Raw genomic sequence first — 26531 nt, 5'->3', positions numbered from 1 at the left:
CTGTAGTTTGTGGAGGAAGGACAGGAGACGGCCTGGAGGAGGAGGCTTCTGGCTGGGACCGTTGCCCGCTGGTGGATGCTGCACTGTAATTGTGATGTGCCTGGGATCATGAGCTGAACTAAAGGCAGATGCTTACCTATTGAGCCACCCAGGTGCCCCCTAAGTTATCTTTTCATGATGAATATGATATAAGCAGTCCATGCTTCACAGAGTACTGCAGAACAGTAAAAGTGACCACATACACTGCACCTGGGACAAAGTTCTTAATAACTCATGAGAAAAAATTTTGGTATTCTATGACTTTTTTTTTTTAAATTTCTTTTCAGCGTAACAGTATTCATTGTTTTTGCACCACACCCAGTGCTCCATGCAATCCGTGCCCTCTCCAATACCCACCACATGGTCCCCCCAATCTCCCACCCCCTACTCCTTCAAAACCCTCAGATTGTTTTTCAGAGTCCATAGTCTCTCATGGTTCACCTCCCCTTCCAATTTCCCTCAACTCCCTTCTCCTCTCCATCTCTCCTTGTCCTCCATGCTATTTGTTATGCTCCACAAATAAGTGAAACCCTATGATAATTGACTCTCTCTGCTTGACTTATTTCACTCAGCATAATCTCTTCCAGTCCCATCCATGTTGCTACAAAAGTTGCATCATCCTTTCTGATGGAGGCATAATCATCCATAGTGTATATGGACCACATCTTCCTTATCCATTCATCTGTTGAAGGGCATCTTGGTTCTTTCCACAGTTTGGTGACCATGGCCATTGCTTCTATAAACATTGGGGTACAGATGGCCCTTCTTTTCACTACATCTGTATCTTTGGGGTAAATACCCAGGAGTGCAATTGCAGGGTCTTAGGTAAGCTCTATTTTTAATTTCTTGAGGAATCTCCACACTGTTTTCCAAAGTGGCTGCACCAACTTGCATTCCCACCAACAGTGTAAGAGGGTTCCCCTTTCTCCACCTCCCCTCCAACACATGTTGTTTTCTATCTTGCTACTTTGGGCCATTCTAAGTTGTTTAAGGTGATATCTCAATGTGGTTTTAATCTCCCTGATGGCTAGTGATGATGAACATTTTTTCATGTGTCTGATAGCCATTTGTATGTTTCATTGGAGAAGTGTCTGTTCATATCTTCTGCCCATTTTTTGATATGATTGTCTGTTTTGTGTGTGTTGAGTTTGAGGAGGTCTTTATAGATCTTGGATATCAACCTTTTGTCTGTACTGTCATTTGGAAATATCTTCTCCCATTCCATGGGTTGCCTCTTTGTTTTGTTGACTGTTTCCTTTGCTGTGCAGAAGCTTTTGATTTTGATGAAGTCCCAAAAGTTCATTTTCACTTTTGTTTCCTTTGCCTTTGGAGACATATCTTGTAAGAAGTTGCTGTGGCTGATATCGAAGAGGTTACTGCCTATATTCTCTTCTAGGATTCTGATGGATTCCTGTATCACATTGAGGTCTTTTATCCATTTGAGTTTATCTTTGTGTACGGTGTAAGAGAATGGTCGAGTTTCATTCTTCTACATATAGCTGTCCAGTTTTCCCAGCACCATTTATTGAAGAGACTGTCTTTTTTCCGCTGTATATTTTTTCCTGTTTTGTTGAAGATTATTTGACCATAGGGTTGAGGGTCCATATCTGGGCTCTCTACTCTGTTCCACTGGTCTATGTGTCTATTTTTCATGCTGTCTTGGTGATCACAGCTTTGTAGTAAAGCTTAAAATCAGGTAACATAATGCCTCAGTTTTATTTTTGCTTTTCAACATTTCCTTAGCGATTTGGGGTCTCTTCTGATTCCATACATTTTTTTTTTTTCTACAGCATTAAAAGTTCTCTTAGGGAAATGAAAAAATAGAAAAACTATTATCTGTTTAGCACACTGTCACTTAAAATATTAGAAACATTGAAAATTAGTGTGCTTGTTAAAAATAAAAATGTATGAAGAGTAGTTTTCACAGTGCTTACTTCTTGTTATACGGCAAATAGGGAAGAAATATCTTTTCTAGGCCATGGTTAACTGTCTTACCCCTACATTTGGATCAGCTTCTAATATATTATCCTTTGTACTTTCAATGACATGAAATGTCTTGGAGAGTTCCTTTAATGTAAAGATTTCTACTAGTAGCCCTTCCCCTGGGTCATTGTCATTCTTTTTGTCACAAACCCACTTCTTCATTTGTATCAAATTGTATCACTTTCACTAATTTCCTGTGGCTGCAGATCTAGAGTCGGTCAAACAACACATGTCAGCATTTCCATGGTCAGCTATTCCTTTGTATGAATCTCTTTACATCTGAGTTTAATTGTCAGTGTTGTTTTTTATTTCTTTGCTGTATATTCATCTTTGTTGACCAATTCCCCCTTTTTATCTATTTTTAGAAAATGTCATATGGGATTATCATTGAGAGATGAAGAAGTGACACAACTCTGTGCTTTGCTGTCTGTGTGGGAACTGAATAATAGATGCCCCAGTGACCAATCACCAATAGGTTTTGAAAGAAATGTTGTGATTGGTCACTAATTATGCTGAGCATTTGTAATTTACGTGTTTGTTTGTTGACTGAAGAGCTAGCAGGAGAATTTGTACTTTATGCAATTATTCCCAGTTAGTCCTCTATGGTTGCTGAAACTTGAATTATGTTGCTTGAGGACTAGTGTGATTTAAATTGTGATAATTGAAATTTGTGCATATTAGAGACATACAAAGTGGAAACTTTGCAATCACCAAATTTATTAAATAGAAATATTTAAATGATAAAATTACCACTGTTATATAGCCATTAAAATATTAGTATCTAAGTATGTTTTAAAAATAGAAACAGAACCACTTTAACATTCACAAAGAATGTCCCTATGTGCATTGCTTTTCTCTTGCTGCTGTTACAAATTGTCACAAACCTGGTGATTTACAACAACATAAATTCATCATATATTTGTGGAGGTCAGAAGTGTTATATAAGCCTTATGAGGGTAAAATTAAATAGGGCTGTGTTCCTTTTGGGGGCTTCAGGGACAAATCTCTTTCCTTTTCCTTTTCCTTATAGTGTCCCTTGCATTCTTTAGCTTACAGACTTGCCTCAAATGTAATGGAAGAGTCAGGAGTTTTAGTTACAGTGACTTTGAATCCCTATAAATTTACTTTTCTCATTACAGAGAAGTTATAATTCTACACTACTCTGTCTTTTCCAACTCTTAAAGCTAATGTATGCCATTTGTATGTGTGAATCTTTACCACTTAATCTGATAGATGCTTAGTAACTAGTACCTGTAGTATTATTACGGAGCAGTATTTCAAAGGTCATCCTGAATGACATAGGCATATAATAGTGTCTTTTATGATGAGGTATGTGATACAGGTTCACACCAGAATAGAAGATAATTTACAAAAAAAGAAAAAAAAAGGCAACATCAAATATGATCATCACCAATGGGACAGTTTTGCCTGTTTCATCTTCATTCAGTCCCTAAAGAATAGCTCTATTATTCCTTATTTAGAGCAGCCAAATTTAGGTCATTCAACCTAGACATCAAGATATTTATAAAAGGTTGGGGCCCCTGGGTAGCTCAGTAGGTTAAAGCCTCTGCCTTCAGCTCAGGTCACGATCCCAGGGTCGTGGGATCGAGCCCCACATCAAGCCTGCTTCCTCCTCTCTCTCTGCCTGCCTCTCTACCTACTTGTGATTGCTCTGTCAAATAGATAAATAAAATCTTTAAAAAAAAGATTTATAAAAGGTTAACAAATAGCTTATCAAAAATAACTGCTTTTTAAACTGAATGTGTGGTGGGAGGTAGGATTTTTAAAGGTAGAACTTTTGTTTGCTGAAATGACGTTGTTACTTAATGTTATTTAGATAGGTTCTTATGTATGTATGTGTATGTATTTATGTGTGTGTAAATATGGCTCTTGCATGACTTCCAGAGATTGTTGGTTTTTGTGTATGCAACTCAGTATTGGTGATCTACTCACCATCCATTTTGATTTAATTCTCCCTTCCTAACAAAATTCTGGTATATGAGCTCAATGATATGAGGAATTTGAGAAACAAGACAGAGGATCATAGGGGAAAGGAGGAAAAAATGAAACAAGATGAAACCAGAGAAGGAGACAAACCATAAGAGACTCATAATCATAGGAAACAAGCTGAGGTTGCTGGAAGGGAGGGGTAGTGAGAGGGATGGGGTGGTTGGGTATTGGATATTGGGAAGGTAGTGCTATGATGAGCTCTGTGAATTCTGTAAGACTGATAAATCACAGACCTGTACACCTGAAATAAGTAATATATTATATGTTAATAAAAAATGAAAATAAAAATAAAACCACCATATGATAGAGAAAAAAAAAATCTGGTTTTATTCAAACATTCATGCTCTTCCATGAAGTCATGTGCTTCTGTAAAGTTTTTCTCAATCAGTCCTGGAGGATTCTTCCTAATTGGTCTGAAGCAGTGGTTTTAAATGTTTGGTCCAGGGGTCATTGGGAGTGGGGTTTGGGGGATCCTGGGACCTTTCTTTAAAAATTATTTTATTTTATTTATTTATTTGAGTGAGAGAGAGACAGAGTGAGAGAGCATGAAGGGGGTGGTCAGAGGGAGAAACGGACTCCCCATGGAGCTGGGAACCCGATATGGGACTCCATCCCAGGACCCCGGGATCATGACCCGAGCCAAAGACAGTTGTTTAACCAACTGAGCCACTCAGGCGCCCCGAACCTGGGACCTTTTTAGAGAGTTCACAATATTAAAACCATCTTTATTTTCATACTAGAGATTTTATGTCTTTGTTATGTTCTCTCACAAAAGTAAAATGGTTTTTTCAGGGGCTATAAGATGTGTGATAATATCTTTACTCAGACAGCTAATGGGATGGGTGCTCTGAGGTTTTGTTTTAAAATTTCCTCGGCTTTTGGGGTGCCTGGGTGGCTCAGTGTGTTAAACCCTCTGCCTTCAGCTCAGGTCATGATCCTAGGGTCCTGGGATCGAGCCCCACATCAGGTTCTCTGCTCAGCGGGGGGCCTGCTTCCTCCTCTCTCTCTCTGCCTGCCTCTCTGCCTACTTGTGATCTCTGTCTGCCAAATAAATAAAATCTTTAAAAAAATAAATAAAATAAAATTTCCTCAGCTTTCATTTCTAATACAGGAGTTAGTGATAGATACAAAAGGGTTATGAATATCCAATTTTTTTCCCAAATTTTTTAAGAGTAGAAATGGGTCTTGAGATCAAAAACAGGTCTTTGAACTGCTGGTCCAAGTAAATGACGATGGTCCATTTTCACTGAGAGATTGGAGTAGGCATGAGCACATGACACAACCTGTCTAATTAGAGGAAGTCTGAAAGGTAGTGGAGTAGCTGTGTTTCTGAGAAAAGTTTCTTCATTTTTTTTTTTTTAATTAAGATGTATCTACTTATTTTATGTAGAGAGAGAGCATGTACGTGGAGGTGAGGGGCAGAGAAGGAGAGAGAAACTTAAGCAGACTCTGTACATGATCATGATGTCACCACCCTGAGCTGAAACAATGGGGCCAAACCAAGAGTGCTTCGCTTAAGGGACTTTTCTGTCCAGATGCCCCAGGATTCTTCATTCTTAAAAAGAAACATAGGATGAGGGATGAGGCAGTCTTTTTTTCTCACCTACTCCCCCAACCGTTGGACTTGACTGGATCTGGATGTGGGTGATTGTGCGATGCCTGAACTGTAGAGCCACCTTGCTCAAGCATGAGGTTGGGGCAGCCACAGAAGAGGAGCCCTCACCTTCCAAACCCAGAGTGCTCCTTGCCTCATTTAAATCTGTAAACAAACAGAAAGAGAGAGAGCGCACACGAGAGAGAGGAATAACATCAAAGCACTAAAGGTGCTCAGGATGGTTTTTACTCATATTGGTGCTTTTAACTCCAAAGTAGCAGTTTCATATCCTAGTAGAATATATTTCTCTAGGTTATTTTGGGACTCTGTTAAAAGATTTTCTGTTAGAACAGGCAAGACTGCAGTTTTGCTTATTTCCTTTAACAGTACAAACACATAGGTACAAATTAATATATGTGAGTTTGGTTTTAACCCCATATCAAATGTTTAGTACCCCAGGAGGAATTATTTTTGTTTCTTTGAATCCCAAAGAATGGACTTTTATATTGGATTGCAAATCCCAGTCTTAAAGTCAAAAAGGTGATTTTTCTATGGAAAAAAAGCAGAATTGACATTGGGGTATCATATCTATAATTTTTAGATTTGGGTATTGTTGCTAAGGTTTTACTGATTCAGTAGTCACTATCCCTCATCCATAAGGGTGCCTTTGCATCAGGCACATAACTAAGCAACCCAATTTAACAATGAAAAATATAGTTCATCTACTGAGTTGTCCAGTTAAAATAATGAATTTTTAAATGGTAGAACTTTTGTTTACTGAACTAGCCTGGTTATTTTTTAGTTTTCTTGTATCATTATCATATATATGTATATATATATATATATATGTATGTCTGTATTTTTACTCAAAGAGTCATGGAAGACCTGTTATAGGGAGACCCTATGCCATGTGGACTCTGTCAATCATCCAACAGATTTATTTAACAACTTCTGTGTCTGAAATACTATGTTAGAAAATTGGTAGTTAGTGGTAAGCAAATAAGTATGCTTTCTTCATAAAAATTTTTGTCTAGTGTGGTGCATAAAAGCTAAACCAATAAACACACACACACACACACACACAATTACAAAGTTTGAGGAAATGAATTAGAAAGAAAGTCACCTGGTTTCAGTGCTAATGACTAAGAGGAAGAGAAGGGGACATGTGCTTTTTGGCAAGGTGTCTAAAGACGTGCTCATCGACAAAGGGACTTTCAGAAAAAGAGGCTGCCATATGGTTTTTGGAAGATGCTTCCTCAGCCACGTGAAGAACAAATTCATAGGCCCTGACTCTTAAAGTATACGGGATCATTATGAAGAGGATGGACACTAGGACACATAGCAACCAAACGTACATGGCCACTCAGACGCCATATGAATAGTACATTTAGCTCTAGGTAACAAGGTGCTGAAATAATGAGGAGGCTATTCCATGTGCACTCTTGGCAGAGCTGTACGAAATATTAATGGACTTGGCTGGCCTCATCAAAGAGAGTTCCACACAACATGTCCTGAATGTGAATGTGAAAGTAAGGAAACTATATGCTGATCAATGGCCAGAATGAAGTTTGAAATGGATGTAAATATCTCTGATTAGGCTGCGTTACTGCTCATGTTAGGGAACATGTATTTTTTCATTCATTAATTCCTTCAAGTCTTTACCAAACACACATTGTGTGTGTGATGGGCACTGTGTGCTAGTTAATGAGGGTGGAACTCTGAAAAGAACTGTGCTCCCGAAAGCAGGACGCTTCCAATCTTGTCAGGGGATACACTTGGAAACAATATTGTGAAATAAATAAGGTCATAGAAGTAAAATGCCTCCTCCTGGCTCCTGCCTATCTTTCTAACATCATCTTTTGCTTTATTTATTTATTTATTTATTTATTTATTTATTTATTTATTTAACAGGCAGAGATCACAAGTAGGCAGAGAGGCAGGCAGAGGGAGAGTGGGAGAAGCAGGCTTCCCGCTGAGCAGAGAGCCCGATGTGGGGCTCCATCCCAGGACCCTGGGATCATGACCTGAACTGAAGGCAGAGGCTTTAACCCACTGAGCCACCCAGGAACCCCCTTTTGCTTTAATTTAAAGTGAAGTTAACCTGATTTTTCTGTTTTAAATGTGCTAAACTCCTTGTTGTAGGTCTTACACAGGCTTTACTGGAACCCTCTGCCCACACACTCATTCATGATTATTGTCCATTCATCATTTAAGAATTTATTTAAATACATTTATTCCAAGCTATCTTTCCTAAATCAGTGTTTCTCAGTGTGGTCCATGAAATATCCATATCATATGTGACTAACAATATGCTTTAAAAATGCAAATTCTTGGATACCTCCACAACAGACCAACCTACTGAATGATTAGAGATCCAAAAAAAAGAGTTATTTTCATACATTTTGTTAGAAATTCTTTTACACACTGAGTTTGATCTCCACTGTCCTAAACTGTGTTCAGGATCTTTTCTGTGCTCCTATAGCCTCAGTGATCTGCCCCTACCATAAGACTTACTGCCTGAAACCATTGGGGGCTCTGTTAAATAAATCCTTCAAAGTAAATGAAAACTCACAGAGGTAGGGAAATGTCTGCTTGCTAACAATTGTTAAGTGCACTCTTTCAGACTGAACGGTTGCCATGGGTGGCCAATAAACAGATGTAAGTTTTACGGTGTAGGGGCAGATATTTTCCATGTATTTAAGGGACAGAAAGGCCTTCTTGGCAGATTGTGTGCCTGATTAGGTGTTCAGGTAAGACCGAGGTAGTTCAGGTTGTCTGTAATCCAGATGGGATGGATGGGTGGAGGCAGATGAGCCAGTGAATGGCTGTAAGTCATGCTACAGAGGTAAGGTTTCTTTTCATGTTATCAAAAATAAATACCTACAGAAGTGTGTTAAGTATGATGTAATGGGGAAGAAAATAAAAAAGGATAAAGTCCTGGAGACCTAAGTTCCAGTCCTGGGTTGGCCAGGGATTCTTAAATTTGCTTTGGACAATTTCTTGATCTTATGTCTTGGTTTTAATAACTGGTAATTGTATATAACTATCTCATATTTTGTCACTTCACAAGGATGAATATTTTCATAAGGTATACAAAATGAACATACCATGAAAAGCATAACACATTAAGTAAATGCAAAGTATTTTTTTTAAATACATTATTCCCCTTTAAGGGTTAAAAGCTTTTATCTGTAGGCTACAGATCTTAGCCTTTGGATACTCCTGGTAGTTACATTTTCAGACTACTTCTGTCTTACCTGAAAGCCACAATGAACTCTTGATGGAAAAACTCTTTACTTGTATATACTGTTCATACATTCTATTAAAATCATCTTCCTTTATATTTTATGTTAGTACAACATTTTACTCTTATAAGCTCAGGTTGAATGGGTCTGTATGGCTTATATTTTGACACTTTAGGATTCAAAAGTCATAAATGGCTTTGACATATAGCAAATGTCATGTTACATCCTAGAGCTATGTCTATTTTTGGCAAATTGCTGATCTTTTCTCCTTTTTTTTTTTTTAATCCAGAATAAACTTTCTGCCTAAAATTAGCCTGGATTGGGTCAACTAAAGTCTTAGTGTCAAATACTTATGACCATGTGAAGATCTGTACATCCTGTGGCTAAAAGAATCCACTTCCTTTAATAGAGGGGCATAAATTTTCCTTCAAAAGCTGAGTGTTTCCAAATTTATGTAGCAAGTCAAGTTTTTTTGTTTGTTTGTTTTGCTTTGTTTTATTTTTTCTTATTTTTACAGTATTTACCATAGCCAAGATATGGAAGTAACCCAGATATCTATGGACAGATGAATGGATAAAAAGATGTGTTATATATGTAGAGTGGAATATTACTCACCCATAAAAATCATGAGAACTTGCTATGTGCAGCAAAATGGGTGGACCTAGAGGGTAATATGCTAAGTGAAGTAAGCCAGACAAAGAAAGACAAATAACATATGACTTTATTTACATATGGAATATAAAAAACAGAACAAATGAACAAACAAAAAACCCAATCAGATCATAGATATAGAAAACAAACTGGTGGCTGCCAGAGGAAAGGGAGATGAGTGATGGGTAAAATAGGTGAAGGGGGTTAAAAGGTACAAAATTGAAATTGGAAAATAAAGAAGTCACAGGGCTGAAAAGTGCAGCATAGAGAATGTAGTCAATAACAAGGTACTAACATGTGCCAGATGATAACTACACTTGTGGTATGTTCTAAAATGTGTAATTATTGATTCACTATGCTATATACCTGAAACTACTGTATTATTGTATGTCAACTCAGTTTCAGTTACAAATAAAAAGAATTAGGGGTGTCTGGGTGGCTCAGCTGGTTATGCATCCAGCTCTTGGTTTTGGCTCAGGGCAAATGCGTCAGGGTCATGAGATTCAGCCCAGCACAGGGCTCTGTGCTCAGAGGGGAGTCTGCTTCCCTCTCTCTCCCTCTCCCTCTGCCCCTCCACCCACTTGAGCTCTCTTTCTGTCACTCTCTCTCTGTAAAATAAATAAGCAAATCTTAAAGAAATAAAAAAATCTTAAAGAGATTGACAACAACAAGTTAGCATTGCTATCTCCATTTTCTGGTTGTAGAAATTAAATCCCAGAAAGGTTTATTTAGTTAGTAATCCATGGAAAGTGGTGGAGATAGAATTCAAACCAGGTGTCTCCAGCAGAGGGAGGTTAACTGACAGGAAGAGTTTAAAAAAAAAAAAAAAATCCTGTGTTTCAAGTTATAACCTGAATATAGTTGAGCCTCAACTTCGCCACATTGTCTTTTTTTTAAAATTTAATTTAATTTAATTTTTTAAAATTTCTTTTCAGCATAACAGTAGTCATTGTTTTTGCACCACACCCAGTGCTCCATGCAATCTGTGCCCTCTCCAGTACCCACCACCTGGTAACCCCAACCTCCCACCCCCCACCCCTTCAAAACCTTCAGATTGTTTTTCAGAGTCCATAGTCTCTCATGGTTCACCTCCCCTTCCAATTTCCCTCAACTCCCTTTTCCTCTCCATCTCCCCATGTCCTCCATGCTATTTGTTATGCTCCACAAATAAGTGAAACCCTATGATAATTGACTCTCTCTGCTTGACTTATTTCACTCAGCATAATCTCTTCCAGTCCTGTCCATGTTGCTACAAAAGTTGGGTATTCATCCTTGCTGATGGAGGCATAATCGTCCATAGTGTATATGGACCACATCTTCCTTATCCATTCGTCCGTTGAAGGGCATCTTGGTTCTTTCCACAGTTTGGCGACTGTGGCCATTGCTGCTATAAACATATAAACATATAAACAGATGGCCCTTATTTTCACGACATCTGTATCTTTGGGGTAAATACCCAGTAGTGCAATTGCAGGGTCATAGGGAAGCTCTATTTTTAATTTCTTGAGGAATCTCCACACTGTTTTCCAAAGAGGCTGCACCAACTTGCATTCCCACCAACAGTGGAAGATGGTTCCTCTTTCTCCACATCCCCTACAACACATGTTGTTTCCTGTCTTGCTACTTTGGGCCATTCTAACTGGTGTAAGGTGGTATCTCAATGTGGTTTTAATTTGCATCTCCCTGATGGCTAGTGATGATGAACATTTTTAATCTTTTAACCTTTTTAAGAGTCAGTGTCTTCCTTTGTAAATTTTGGATAATAGTAACAAATAGCTGGAAGAGCTTTTGAGGGGAAAAAGAAAAATACTTTAAAACCAGTTATTGCATAGTTATATAATAGGTACTTGTAATAGATGGGGACCACTGAGTATTTGTAACTTTTAAATTTCTTTTAATAAATGATTATTACCTACCACATATTAGTTAACAAGGCTATATGAAGAAAAAAAATTGTAGTCATCCTAATATATATTCTAATTAATTAATTAATTAATTAACATCTCCATATATGTAAAGATCTGAGAAATCATTATATCCGGCCCCGTGCTGGGAGTATTTTCTCCTATCAGGGACTTTTATCCTCTTCATTTCTTTTCAGAAACATCTCCAGGGTTCCATCTTTATTATACACCTAGAATAAATACACTTTAGACATAAGACTTTCTTCAAAACATCTCTTCATTTAAGAAGAGAATGTTATTGTCTGTCATTTTCCCCAATTTACCCATGTGCTTTTTCTTGTTCCTGGAGCCTGTATCCCTAGCAGTCACTAGATTGATGTCCTCCAAAGACCTTGGCCCTGATCTAAGGTTCTTTCTTTCTGGGTTCTGGGAATGAGATCTGGCACTTTTGACTTAGACCCTTAAGGCACAATGACAATGACATGTCACTTTCCACTGGTTTGAAATCCTACAATGCAAAAACTTCATGTCAGTTTCTGCTTTTCTTCTCCTATCTTCTTCCTCTTATTTTAAATGCTCTAATCTCTAACTTTATCCCTTGAGAACTACCAATCAGTAGTGAATGTGTGTTTGGAATTATAGCAGGGTACACTGAGTTGTAGTGCCATTTAGCGAAAGTACGCTGTCTTCGTTAAAGAAGGCTCTTTGGCCTGGGAAACTGTTACATAACAGTATTCAAAAAGTCTCTTATGAGAAAATCTTTTGGAGTCCATATTGAGAAATAAACATGAACATATGTGTGATCCTTTAATGAGTAACAAATATGTACCACTACTATAGGATATTTATTGGAATATTTGGAAATAAGTAGTTTCCACCCCCCCCCACCCCCGCTCCAATGTTCTTTTACTTTTGAAGAAGTGTCACTTTACATCTCTGTTAAATTTTCATTATCATTACCTGGAAAATTCTCATGGTATCTCAGACATGTAATGGTAGGAAGAATAACGATCCACAGAGATACCCAAGTCCTATCCTCAGAACCTGTGAATATGTTAGGTTAAGTGGCAAAGAGGAGTAAGGTTGCCAATGAAATTAACATTGCTAATCGGCTAGCTTTAAAATAGGGAGAATAACCTGAAACTTTTGAGTGAGCCCGCTGTATTCACCAGAGTCTTTAAGGTGAAAAAAGAAAGCAACAGGAGAGAATTAGAAGCAGGAGTGACTGTGGAGGAAAGACATGCAACATGTCTACATTCCTTGGCTTGTTGCTCTCTCCCCAGATCTTCAAAGCCAGATCTGTTGCATGTCACAAAGACAAAAGACAAAGACAAAGACAAAAAGTCTGGTTTCTCTTCAGATCGCATAAATCTTTCGCCTTTTACTTGCGACATTTTTGAGTGCAATGTAATGAGCACTGTAGTGTGCTTGAACTAATCCCAAGCATCTGTAGATAAATGGTGACGGGGATAATGAAAGAATTTTATAAAACATCCAGAGTGTAGAACAGATTTATTAAGTCTTTGTTATAGTTCATAAAATATATGAAAGGGAATTTGGAAGTTTTAAATATTAATTGAAAGCAGAGATGGCCCTAACAGTTTTCCATGATATGTGGTTGATAAATTGATGCTTATAGTGTAGGGTAAGGTTTGGGGAGAGAAGACAAGGAGAGACTCAAAGAATTCTAAGGTAAGTTCTGTAATTTTAAACATTATTTAAAAAGGATATAGAGCATAATTTGAAACAAACAAACAAACAAACAAACACAAAACACAGGCGTGTCTTTCATGTTGCAGAGCATGTTGGACTGGATTCTGTAGTTGCCAAAGCCAACACCCTGGGTTTTGTTGGATGCCTGTCTTCAGTCCAGTATAACCAGGTAGCACCCCTGAAGGCAGCCCTGCGTCACACCACCATTGCACCTGTGACTGTCCATGGGACCCTGACGGAATCCAGCTGTGGCTCCATGATGGATGCGGATGTGAACGCAGTGACCACAGTTCACTCTTCATCAGGTACACAGGAGAATACTCAGGGAACTGCCTTCTTCTGGTAGCACTACTTTCGATATCTTCAAGAAGTTGTAGGTTGAAGGCTAGTATTACACAAGTCCTTACTTTATATGATTACAGGTAGTTAAGAATTATGACTAGTTTCTCATGGTTGAATTTTATATGTATTGAATATAATCCTACTTTTAATAGATGAGTAGTTAGAACTCAATAGTTAGTAGTTAGAACTTAATATATATATATATATATATATATATATATATATATATTTAATTTTAGGGTCAGAAAGAGGAAGGCTGGTTGTTGAACTAATGTAATTCATGTAATTAAAATCAGCCTTCCATAATAATAGGAAAGTCCCACACTATTGTCATCCCTAAAACACCTTTTCTGTCTTTCCTTAGTCACCATCATCATAGTGTCTTGAAATATCCCTAGGATTTGTCTTAATCAACTGTGGTAATCAACTGTCAAAGAAGTTAATCATGAACAAAGAAGGGGGACTGAGTTTTGCTGCTGCCTACTCATCACCAGGCTTGGTATTTTCCTGGCAGTAGTGAGGTATAATAGAAGGAAAAAGGACGGGACAGTTGACTAGCCTTGATTTGAATTCTGATGGATAAATTCTATAACTCCAGACAAGTTACTAAATAGCTTCAATCTAATTTCCTTATCTGTGAAGCAGGAAAAACAATAGTCACGTTGTAGGCGTTTCCTTGAAGATACAGGGATACTGATGGCAGATGCTATAGGTCTTGAAAATTCCATGTGTGCTATATGCATATGAGTATCATTACCCCCTTTTAATACATTTGCAGATTTGTTATTTAAAAATGCATCTAACTTACTGTCACCAGGCCAACAAGTGGCAGATCAAGATTCAAAGCCAGGTCTCCATGCCTTCAAATTGATGTTCTTTCTTCTTCTACTATACATGTTAATGTATGTGTAGTGAAATGCCTCTCTCTGTCAGTGAGGGTTTCTTGGGGGTGTTAATCCTCCAGCACTTTTGTCTTTCCCTGTCAATGGACTCCAGATCCTTGTGCAGCTAAAGAAACCTCTGAAGCAGAAATCACATGTATGCTTGAGGTAAGAGGCCATTGTCATGAGGAGGGAGGGTCCAACAAGGCAGAGAGGGACCTCTAGGTTAGGCCAAGAAGTAAACTGTAGGCAAAAGCAGATATGGGTGGGTTCTACCATCATCTCTCTCAGTCCATTATCTTATAGCTGATATAGAAGCTAATAGTTACGGAACTATGGGGTGGAAGTTGTATACTTCAGAAGCTTTTTTGTGTGTATGTTTATTTGGGTTCCTAAAAAAAATGTAAGCTCACAACTGTTTGAGAGCACTTGGTCTAATCCAGAGATGTGTCATCTCAAATCCATATTGTACACCTCCTCCCTGTATCCAGAATGAGGAGTGAAATGCCATGTCTTTTACTCCTTGCAGATCCCTTTGGGAAGACAGATGAGCGAGAACCACTCACTAATGCTGTTCGAAGTGACTCAGCCGTCATTGGAGGTAAATCATTCCTTATTGCTGAAAGCAGAGGGGTCATAAACGATTCTGTACTTGCGAGGAATTTATTTGATTCCTTTCTTAATTATAGCCATCTAGTATCCAGAACCCTGCATGATCTACCAGACCATGAGCTTTTTCATGAATAGTCATGGACGTGATCAAAGGCACCCTTTCCCCTTTCATCCCCATCACCATGGATTCATCCTGTCCTGATGCATCAGGCAGCTGACTACTGAGTCAACAGCTGGAACATTTACTTAGTGACAGGCAGTGTGCCCTCCATTCATTTCATCCAGTTGTCAGTTTTCCTAAAGCACAAACAAAGCACACCAATAAAACATATGGGAGGAAGCCATGTTGGGTCAGACAGATTGGTGAAGCCCCAGTTCTATTGGTTTTCTCCACCAAGTGATTTGGGTTGGATCTATTGAGCAGGGTGAAGTCCACAGGAACGGAGTTTCCAATCCAGCAGCACATATGGTTATGGATACGGATCTGCTCTGCTGTGAGCTCAGCTCTCCCTCCTTCCTCCCCTGTCTTTCCATTTTCTCACTGCCTGTTGGTCTCACCCCTTTTTATCCTGCCATAGCCAGGCTGCTACCTTCACTAACTTACTTTTTGCTTCACCCACCCCTTCTGGGACTTGCAACACAGAATGATTCCCAAACCTTGTTTAATATAAGATGCCCATGAGAGACTGAATTCATTGCAATCCAAGAACCATAGCCCTAGCAGGTACCCCCATTGCTGCCTCTGGCAGGCTAAATGAGCGGATCCACACTAGATGGAGTTCTTTTCAAAGTCAGCAGTATCCATTCATTTAACTTCTATTTAATGAATCTGAGCTAAGGGTCAGGCCCGGCACTGAGCATAGGAATACATGGGCGAAAGCCATAGAGGTTGTCCACAATGAACTCACAGCAACAATGGAACTAGAAAATGATATTTTGAGGGAGGAAGTGCAAATGCTTGTGGGAGCACAGAAATGCACCATTATAATGAAGTTGTGAGGAACAAAAACCATGTTAAGGAAGTTCTTAAAATGTCTGACCTGAGTTTCTGCTTCAGGGAAGAGGGTCCAACCTGATTTTTGTTTGGAAGCAAGAAACACAGGAAAGAATGTAGTGCCTGTTTCTTTTCCTAAAATTTCCCATTTGACAGGGGAAGAAAAGACTTGTGACTGCTGACATTTTCCCACTCAGTTACATGCTTCTGTGAGCCTCTAAGAACAGGAAAGGCATCTCAATCCCTTGGGAAAACTCCTCTAACTCTGAACAGTCTGTGTACTGAAGGAGTGGAAACTGATTCCGTATTTTATCCCATAAAGCTGCACCCCAGTCAGGGAAGTGACTCACTAACACCTAGTGTATTCACATTTGTTAACTTAGGTGGTTTTACTCTGCCTTATTCTAAAATAGTCAGGGAAAATGCTGCATAGTGGTTTCTGAATATTTAAAAAAAAAAAAAAAGTATGCAGTCTTAATCATGGCCCTGGCACTAAAACAAATCAGGAGAAAATGTGCAGTCAATGTATTTAACTCTTAAATGCCCATGCTTATGTAAATCAGGATACAGGATGTCCAAAACTATCTTTCTAAAAGAAATGTATTGTGTCATTATACGTTCTACTTAGAAAGAAAAACAAAAACATTAAAATATGTGCTTTCTTGGGAATAAACTTATATTTGAATATCATAAATACTTCTCATATTTTAATGTTGAAAATCCTATGTTCATTTATAGAACCATTCTCTCTTTAAAAGTCACCAGTTCCTACATTTTCACCCTTTTTTTGCTGACCTTGCTCTTCGCATCCCGAGAGGCTTCTTGGCAAAGGTACAGACAAGACCTTTGAGTCAGCGAGGGCAACTTGCCGAGTAAATGCAGTAAAATCACATGCAGTCAAAGCAGGCAGAAATCTGACCTAACTGGAAGAAGACTGTCATTTCAGTTGACTCTCAATCTCTGAACGACAGAGGCAAACTGTCTCTGAGCTGTCCCATGCCTAGCAGAGTGCACAGCAGTGTAGGAACATCCTACATGTTCGGGAAGTTTGTCATTATTAACAAAACATGTTCAGCAAAGCAAACATATACCTTAAGTGAATTTACATCAGGAGAACATACTTTGAAGTCTGGGACACTTCACCATGGTTTTCCAGGGTGTTAAAGTAGTTCTGAAACTTCTTGGTTGCAAGAAGTGGGAAATGATTAAATATGACAAATGTGCTAATTAAATGATTTTGTTGCATTCTTTAAATCAAGACTTGAAGAAATAATTAAGAAGTCCTTTGCCAGTCTGAGTCCATGTTTATATGATGTCATTCTCTGATTTACACTGGTTTTCTTCCTGGCCAGTCTGAAAGAGGAGATGTTTTTTGTATCTGAAGACTGAACACATTTCAGCTGGACTTCAGTTCTGGGCATGCGGTAGAGTTTGTTGTTTGGTTTCTTTTGTTTCTTTCTCCTAAGTGGGTTCCCTGTTTAGACTGAATCACTTCTTTTGAGTGCATGAACTGATGATTTCCTTCTCTCTTTCTTTCCTCTTTATCGACAGGAGTAATAGCGGTGGTGATATTCATCATCTTCTCTATCATCGGCATCATGACCCGGTTCCTTTACCAGCATAAGCAGTCACACCGTACTAACCAGATGAAGGAGAAGGAATACCCAGAAAATTTGGACAGTTCCTTTAGAAATGACATTGACTTGCAAAACACAGTGAGCGAGTGTAAGCGGGAATATTTCATCTGAAAACCTGCAGGGTCACCTAATATTCTCTTTTGGGTTGTTGTTAAATTTTTCTCCTTTCTCCTATCTTTTAATTTTGGTCATTCTCCTTTTCCTGTCTGTGTGCCAATTATTTTTGGCACATACCAGGATCGACCACAGCATCCATCTCCTTGATCCAGCCCAGAAGACCAGGCAGCTATGGCCACTGCCTTCCTTTCTGACAAACTCATTGTGGTGATAATGATCACTTAAGAGACTGACTTTACTCCTCTAGACAAAGAAGAGACACATGTGTGCACATGTGCATATTTAGTTATGTATTTCCAGTTTCTAAGTAAGATGCACTCTTTAGTTCCACAGCTGTTCTGTCTCGCATTAAACCTCAGGCTTACTTTGAACCTGAGCTCTGTGACTTAGGCGTATGACACTCATCCTTGACATCCTCCCCCACCTCAAGTTCATTCCTACCAGGGAACTCAGGGTAAAGAAAAAAGATGCTAAAGGCCTGGTTCACTTCAGTGATACTTCTAAAGGAATAAGAGAGGTTTGTTTTGTGTTGATTTTCCTTACCATAGGACGCCCATAGCCCTAACTCATCACCTTTTTTCACTTTGACTCTTGTCCCCTGAATATTTCAAATATAGGATTCCTGATAGTAGTGAGCTATTCCTTTGCTCCTTTCTTACCACCCTCTCCTGGGGCTGACACTTTAGAACAGCACACAATAGCATAAACCTGGGGGAAGCATGGGGAATAGTAGCTTGAAACTAGAAGGTAAAAAAGAAAGCTGCTAGGAAGTAGATGTTCTATAACTTCAAAAATGCCTCTTCCAATTTTGTAAGAAATGTTAGATAGGTTTTTCTTGGATTTATTATACTGAGATATATATCTATATCTATATCTATAGATATATATCTATTTCAGCATAAAGAAATTCTAATAAAAGTCTAAAATAGTACCCAGTTTCATTAAAGAGCTTAAACCATCTTAACTGAGCTTTAAAAACAAAATAATAATTAAAAAAAAAAAAAAAACTGCATGAAAGAAGAGAAATACCAAGCAGGATTCTTCCCGTCCATCCACTCACCAAAGATCTGGTGAATAAGGTGAGTGCAGATTTCATGTTTTAGGGCAAATGCAATGACCCCACCTCTGTCCACGGAGCCATTCTCTGGGAGGCTCTGGATATACTGATTGATGGGCCATTATGGTTTGTCTAGAGAACCCTCACTGCTTAGTTTGAGGAATCTGTAGCTTCTACAGTACATCACGTTTTCAAGTCATCTACACCCTGTGGATATAATGGCCCCAGCACACATCTTTTTATAGGCATAGACTCCCAGATGAGATGATGGTAAATTTCAGGGTCTTTGCCCCTCTTGCTAACAAAGCTTTGAAAAAACACAGTTATTCCTTAAAAAGGGCATCTCAAACTCATCCACAAGGTAGGGGTAAGAATCCTGATGATTTTTGCTATGGCAATTGGTCTAACTCTTTGCCTCGGGGCCACCCTGGAGAAAAAGAGAAGGGGAAGACAATATCAATCCTCCAGAATACTGGGGATGCCAGGATACTGATCCACAGATGTGGAAAGTACTTGCCGATTCTCTTTACAAGACAGATTCGGTTTGGGAAACAATTACCACATCGCAGTTTGCCAGCCTTGACAGTAAGCAGAAATTCCATCTTGCTCTTAGAGTGTCTATTGCCTCTGATTATTTAACACTCCCCTGCGTGGTCAGGCTCCCAATAAGGAACTCATTAGCTCCATCTCATTTCAAATCCATTTCAGGGTTTTCTTTCAGTGTCTGAGCACATGGGTAAGGATTCAGTTTGTAATCCTATTTCTCAATTTTAAGATGTTCTAAATATATATTCTCTTCTTAAAACTTTCTGTGGATTCTTAATCACTCCATTATATGATTTTTCTAGTCAATTTATTTAAAGTGATTCCAACATGGACATCTTTTTTTTTCCCCTTCTAGCTTTTCTGAATTAGATCCATGATCCATTAATAAGAGGAACGATCTTTAAATATTGTTTGCTCCTGCCCTGTCCACCCCTATTTCCAGTTTTCATTTTTGAACTTTCTATTTCCATAAAAAGACTGTATAAATCAGCTTTTTGCTTGGGTACATAGTCCTTTGTCCCCTGAAATAAAAGTTACCATGCAGTGCAGTGGGTTTAGCCTGAAGCATCTCCAAAAGTGAAGTGGAAAGGCAAAGGAAGGTGTGAGTAATAAAACTGGAAACCCTCATTATTCAAGTCTCTGAAAAGCAAGGACTCTATCTTGCTGACATAGTGCCGATATAAGCAATGGAGAACCCAGAGTATTTGCTTTCCTCATCTACCTGCATATGCTCATAGGGAGTTCTGTAGGGTAAAGAATCTGTGAAGCTCTATCCTTGCCACATCTGAACCACAGAATCCACCAGCACACCTCCCTGCGCACGTAGACGATGTATACATACACATGACGACGTACCGCAGACCTAGTAACCAATGCCAAGACCGTGCAATCTACTCTTACAAGTAGAGTCTCAGGGCTAAACCAGAATTACTTTTACAGGGTTGGATTGTTTCATAACCCCAGAGAACACTAACTTTCACTAGATGTATGTGGAAATAAGCAAGCTGCTCCCTCCAAAGCAAAACACAATTTTCACTCAGAAATAAGTGCTATCTCTGCCTGTCTTTCCTCAGTGGTACTAAATCCATGTAGTCTTGTGCAATTGTTCAAGTGTGTGAGTGTTTGGATCTTTGAGTGATTATAATTTAAAACAAATAGTCATTGAAAGCATTCTGGCCCCTCCTTAACCACTGTTTTCTGCTTGGCTAATCAAGATTCCTGATATGCTCCACCAGCTGGACCACCACAACCCTCCACTATAACCCTCAGTCCTTGGCAACTGCTGATTGCAAAAAGATTTTACGGAGTATGGTCCCTTTATAGAAAAACCAAAAGCACCTATGCAATTTCACACTCTAAGGGGGATATTTTATTGATGTAATTCCCACCAAACAAGCCTATTTATGTAAGCAGCAGTACATTTGCTTACCCTAAATTATATTCAACACCCACTGCATCACTCATTGTGCATATAGGTTAGACTGCTGTGGTCTCTGTGAGAATTCATCTAGAGCATTAGACATTTCTCACTTCTCTAGATACATATTTATGGATAGTTTAGCTTATTCTATTCATTCTAAACCTCATATGAGAGATTTATTTTAAGGGTCCTGAGCCTGATTCTATAAAAGTTTCTGTTCTCATTAGTAATGACAGAGGTGGTACTAACCTGACTTCTATCCTCTGTTAGCCCCAGGCCCACCACAAGGTAGCAGGAGCAGGATAGGAACAAAAGCAATAGATTCTTCCCTTTCTTAATTCATTATGACTTATTTATTGAATGCCCAGTACTCCAAGGATTGCACTAGACATGGACTGTACACATATAAATTATACCTTGTTCTTGCCCTTGGAGGGGCTCAAAGTCTATCAGGGGAGGTACATATTGTTCTATAGAATGTAGAGTGAAGGTCCTGAGCAATCATTTTTGCAAAGACTTGGCTAGACACATAAATGGATAAATTTTGGGAAGATATTCATAATTTTTTCTTGTATATTCTACCTTCCATAAACTGCCTTGTTTCTCTTCTTCAAAGCAAATACCTGTCTATTCAGATACTTTTCTGTAGAGGGAGACTGATTAACTCTTTAGGAACAGCAGGAAATGATGGTCCTTGTTTGTAAAGTACCTTGGAGGAAGCGCAATTCTCTCCATTCTTGCTTCATTTCAGGTTGGGGTATTCTGAAAATCCTCCTTCCCATCAGTCAGACCTGACAGTTGATGGCCTGGGGACTCTCTGTGGGATAGGGACAGCAATCTCCACTTTCACTCCCCTCCTCCTCTTTTTTCTGTTCTTTTCAAGCCATGTGTTTATGACCTCTTGTGTCTCATTTGCTCTTCTGAATGTCCTTTAAGGTGTCTGCTGTCCTTCCACCCCTCCTAAAACCCTTCTTTGTCCCCAGGAACAATTTGACTCTACTTAAAATGATCTCAGAGAACTAGATGAAGTATCTTCAAGTAAATAACTGACTAAAAGTTGTTGTCCATCTAAGTGAGGTCTCACCTCTGTGCCCTGAGTGAATTTTTCCAATCCAGAAAGTCACACCTGTCTCTTCTCTGCAGGAAGCTCATTCACTTGGAGAAGCCACACTGGGAAGCTAAAAACAGACTGTCTTCTCCAGGATATTCAGGGAAATAGAAACCAGGCTGTTGAAATCTTTCTTTAAAAAGCCTTGACAGTTTGTCCACCAATGCCCTGGGTTCCTTTGAATTCCCCCATAGCTGCAATCTATCAAATCCGCATTGTAACACCAGCCTGCTAAGGGGAATCTGAGACAGTGTGTAGCTCTGCTACTCATTTTTCTTTAGCCTAAAGGCTTTGACATACTTAGGCTTCAATTGTCCTACATGTTGCAAGTGGATCAAGTAAATAAAGAGATTTCCTTGTTTTTGCAGATGTGAAAGTGGTTAATGGAATAAGGTGTAAGCAAACCCCAAACTTTTAGAATACATGGAGGATAACTGAGTGCTATTTCATGTCTCTCATGCAGTTTGACAATGTTTTCTTGAAAAAGAAAAAAAAAAAAAAACACTTAGTGTAATCGAATTTCTTCCACATACTCTTCTTGTTTCTTTCTCAACCTGTCCTCTCTTCCCCTCATCAACCCCCTTACTTGGTGAGCATATAGTATATAGATTTGGATGTCTCCAATTTTCATCTCTGCTCCCACAAATCCTGAGTAGTTGAACCTCTTAAAGGGAAAAACAGTATAAACAGACACATACATAAAGACTTTGTAAAATAGGGCTGTTAGTCCAGGTTTCTCCAGGATGTCACATATACACATCTGTTCAGTAGGGATAGATTTCCTTTTGAGTTGGCAATTGTTTGAAACCTTCATATGAGGTTTTAATATTGAACTCTTCCTATGTTTGAGTGATTTTTCTCTTATTTTGCACTAAGGTACTCTGAGGAAGAACAGAAAAGCACATTTTTTTAGTGAAATATTGTACTTTGTAAGCTAGTTGTCTGTCTTTTGTAATGTTTATAGACTACACAGTGGCTGAGCAGACATGAGCAAGGATAAAGGCAAAAGTTGGTGTTGGTGTTTTGACCACACCGGCTGAGAACATGCTGAGGTGGAGGAGGGAATCTGTGGCAATAGTTGGTGGCCGTCTCAGGTGTGGAGGGTTATTGCTCCCACTATAGATCAGTGGCAGCAGCTCTTCCCACTTTCGTGGCTCCTAATTCAGGAGTCCCTTCAGTACATTTAGATAATTGTCTTACACATTAGGGAAAGAGGCAATATCATGGGGTATGCATGAAGAATTCATTACCCACCTTCGCATGACATTTTTTTTTTTTTGACCCTTCCCAGCCCTACACCAACCACATCTTTTTCTTTTTCAGTATTTTTATTTCATCAAGATTTCCCCAGGATGCTTTAGTGCTGTCATCACAATGATACACCCTGCTCAGGTTGAACACCCAGACACAATTTTAAGGGAAATAAACTGTCAAAAAACTCTTTAGATCCACAGTCCTGAATCAAAACTCACATATGTATAAGGGTAGAGGTCCTGAAATCAGTCTAAGGGTCCTTCTTTCCCCTTCGTTGGTCCTGCCATAGGATGACACATTATAAAAACATGTGATATTCTCCATCCCTAACAATGAATACTACCAGGAACCCACCATCTAACACAACTTGGGAACACTGGCTTTCTCAATCATTCCCAGTGACACAGAAAATTTTACAAAATGCCAAGATAAAATTGGAAGAGTAGTACTAGACCATGACCAAAGGTGAATCTAATTGTTCCGTAATTAAATCCTTGTCTTCTTTGCATTTGCATCATGTCATTTCATGCTTCAGATGCCAGCAGCAGCCTCCGAAGATATGAACAAGGTTCTAGGCATGCAAGAGGAACATTGCATTGCCCTGCAGACTCACTGGAAGGCCCATAAGTAGAAACTTTCAGTGAAACTTTGAAGCATAATATTATCAGGCATCTGCCTAGTCATATTTTTCCATTATAGTCAACCCCATCCCAAAGGCTTTACATGAAATATTAACATAATCTCTTCTTTTGAATGGCAGTGTCAACTTATGTAACCTTGCCCTGCCTTAAATATCCATGCAAAAAAAAAAAAAAAAAAAAAAACCAAACCTTGCTTTAAAGCAGCATAGTTATAGTGTAAGAAGGACTTCCCATTTAGGGAGGTCCAACACCAAGACTTTTCTCCTTCTGAAGCTGGTAGTTGACAGGCCTTCTGATACCCTATAATGTCTTAGGCTGTCACTTTTCTCAGTCAACAGGAAGAAGAAAAATGTGTCCAGGGTTGTCACTGGGGATACAAATGCAGGCTAAAGGGGAACTAGGAGTCTGCCTCTAGGATTTAATAGATAAGCAGTCAGAAAATGTTTTCTGGTAAAAGGCTGGATGATTTATACTTTAGGCTTTACAAACCAATAATAGTCTTGGTTGCAAATACTCACTTCTGCTTTGGCAGCAGGAAGTGGGGCAAATATACACAAAGAGGCATGGCTATGTTCTAATAAAATTTTATTTACAAAAAACAGGGAATAGGTCATATTTGGCTTGTGGACTGCAGTTTGCAGATCTACATCAGAACGTTACCATGCCCATTTCAGATGGGAGATCCATCTCTCTCTGGCATGCAGTGGCCCTCTTTTTTGAGGAATTAGAAGGAGTGGGGAGATTATTTTTTGACAAACAAACAATAAAATGCAAAATAACCTCTCCCTCCAAAATCTATATGTCAGACTTTTTGTTATGGCAAAAGCACAAAACAGGTCACCTCCTTTTGTAGATCTGCCAGAGTCTAGCTTTTCCTTTGGACCTTCTCATTTTTATTCTTAAAAGAGAATCCCAAGTGATGTTGCCTCGTTCCAAGTCCGTTTTGTAGACCACGTAACATGTCTTAATACACTGTATGGGGAAAAATAAAAGTTAGCCTTAGATTTCTTTGTTTTCTATGGTTACTGTTGTACAGAAGGAAGACTTAAACTGTAAATAATGTATATTTAATAAAGAGAGAATTTTGTATGATTTTGTGTGGAAGCCAAATGTCTCTTGCTGTGTTTTCTTGGGTTAATGAGGAGTCAAACAATTAATCCCTTAGCTGCCATTCTTATCCCTCAGACCATTAACTCCCAGACAACATGGCCTGTGGTGTTGCTGGAGAAACATGAAACTCCCACTCCCTGGGTTTATTGATTTCAAGAGGCCTGAATGTGCGGTCATGGGCTGTCTCATCACTCAGCTGAATTATACTTGCCTGCATGCCTGGCTCACATGTGTACAAGAGTAATCTTGTTGGCTTGGTCAAAAGTCTTGTACAGGGCTCTGGAGGCATCCTGGCTTCAGCTCCCCATGTAAAATCCTGGGCCTCTGTGAGGCCTTCCTCAGTTCCCATTTCCAGCAGCCACATTTCTTATCTTGTCTCACTTTCCCTTTCTTCTCAGAGCCCTAAGCCCAACTGGACTCTGTGTTAAACATCCATTTTCATGAAATAGAACTCACTTCATAAGTTCCTTATTAACAGTTCTGTGTATGGGGTAGTTGGTCAACAACTAGAAATTAAAGCCTGGCAAAGCTTTTTAGACAGGAAAGTGATAATGTCAGATTTACCTTAAACACACACACGCACACACACACACACACACACACACACACACATCTCACTTCTCAATGAAGAACAGGCTATAGGGGAAGAAGAGGGGAGGAGGAAAGAACAGTTAGGATCCATCATTCTTTTTTTTTTTTTTATAAGATTTTATTTATTTATTTGACAGACAGAGATCACAAGTAGGCAGAGAGGCAGGCAGAGAGAGAGGAAGAAGCAGGCTCCCTGCCAAGCAGACAGCCCGATGTGGGGCTCCATCCAAGGATTCTGGGATCATGACCTGAGCTGAAGGCAGAGGCTTTAACCCAGTGAGCCATCTGGGCATCCCAGGACCCAATCATTCTGATAGAGGACAATGGTGGTTTGGATTAAGACTCTTGTAGAAGACACTGTAATAGTAGCTGGTCCAGACAGAACCCAGAGGGCTTGCTGATATATTCAAAGGAGATTGTGAGGGGAAGAAAGAAATCAAGAAAAACTAAATTTTAAGCATAAACAACTAAATGGACAGGAGCAAATAGCTTTGTTTTGGAGAATGGCAGCTGGGAGGTAGGAAGCATGAATCATGAATTCAATTTGGGATTTTGTTGTCTGAGACTCTGATTAAACAATACATAGAGATGTCAAGCAGGTATCTAGGTATATGTCTGTAGTTCGGGTGTGTGGCCTGGTCTGGACAGATACATGGGGACCTATTTATATGTATGTTCATGTAGAGGTGTACAAATATAATTATATGGTAGAGATTCATAGACATCAGAGCCAGGCACACCATCAGGGCTCAAATCCCATAAAATCCCATCTCTAGTTATGTGACTTGAAATAGATTAACTTCTATAATCTTTGGGTTTTGAAGATGTAAACTGGAAAATTATTAACAAAACATTTAGAAGCCCTGAGTATCAAATGAAGTAATACATGCAAACCACTTAGCTATATGAACAGGGCAGTGGAACCCTCCATAAATGCTACCTGTCATTATATGTCTCTTTATCATTTCCTAACATTTTGAAAACAAATGGCCACATACCACACAGAATTTAATAGAGCCAGGCATAGAAAAGGCATTCATACTTTATTCTGCAAGGAGACTCAGTAGTAGTTCTCCAGCAGA

General features: G+C 39.0%; 1 protein-coding gene across 2 annotated transcripts in view; it reads left to right on the top strand.

Annotated features, from left to right (window-relative positions):
- The window catches only part of CNTNAP5 (contactin associated protein family member 5), an 825196-nt gene extending 800344 nt beyond the window's left edge, over positions 1–24852 (top strand). For both annotated transcript variants that reach the window (XM_082690270.1, XM_082690269.1), the window contains 3 exons: positions 13226–13444; positions 14892–14963; positions 17520–24852. In XM_082690270.1, coding sequence (XP_082546396.1) covers positions 13226–13444; positions 14892–14963; positions 17520–17716 — 488 coding nt within the window. In that variant the 3' untranslated portion in view covers positions 17717–24852. The remainder of the gene's footprint in view (positions 1–13225; positions 13445–14891; positions 14964–17519) is intronic.
- The last annotated feature ends 1679 nt before the right edge of the window (positions 24853–26531 follow it).

This window comes from Mustela nivalis (genome assembly GCF_964662115.1).
Source record: "Mustela nivalis genome assembly, chromosome: 11".
Taxonomy (NCBI): domain Eukaryota; kingdom Metazoa; phylum Chordata; class Mammalia; order Carnivora; family Mustelidae; genus Mustela; species Mustela nivalis.
The sequence above is the reverse complement of the archived record's forward strand: the minus strand, read 5'-3'. Positions and strand labels throughout refer to the sequence as shown.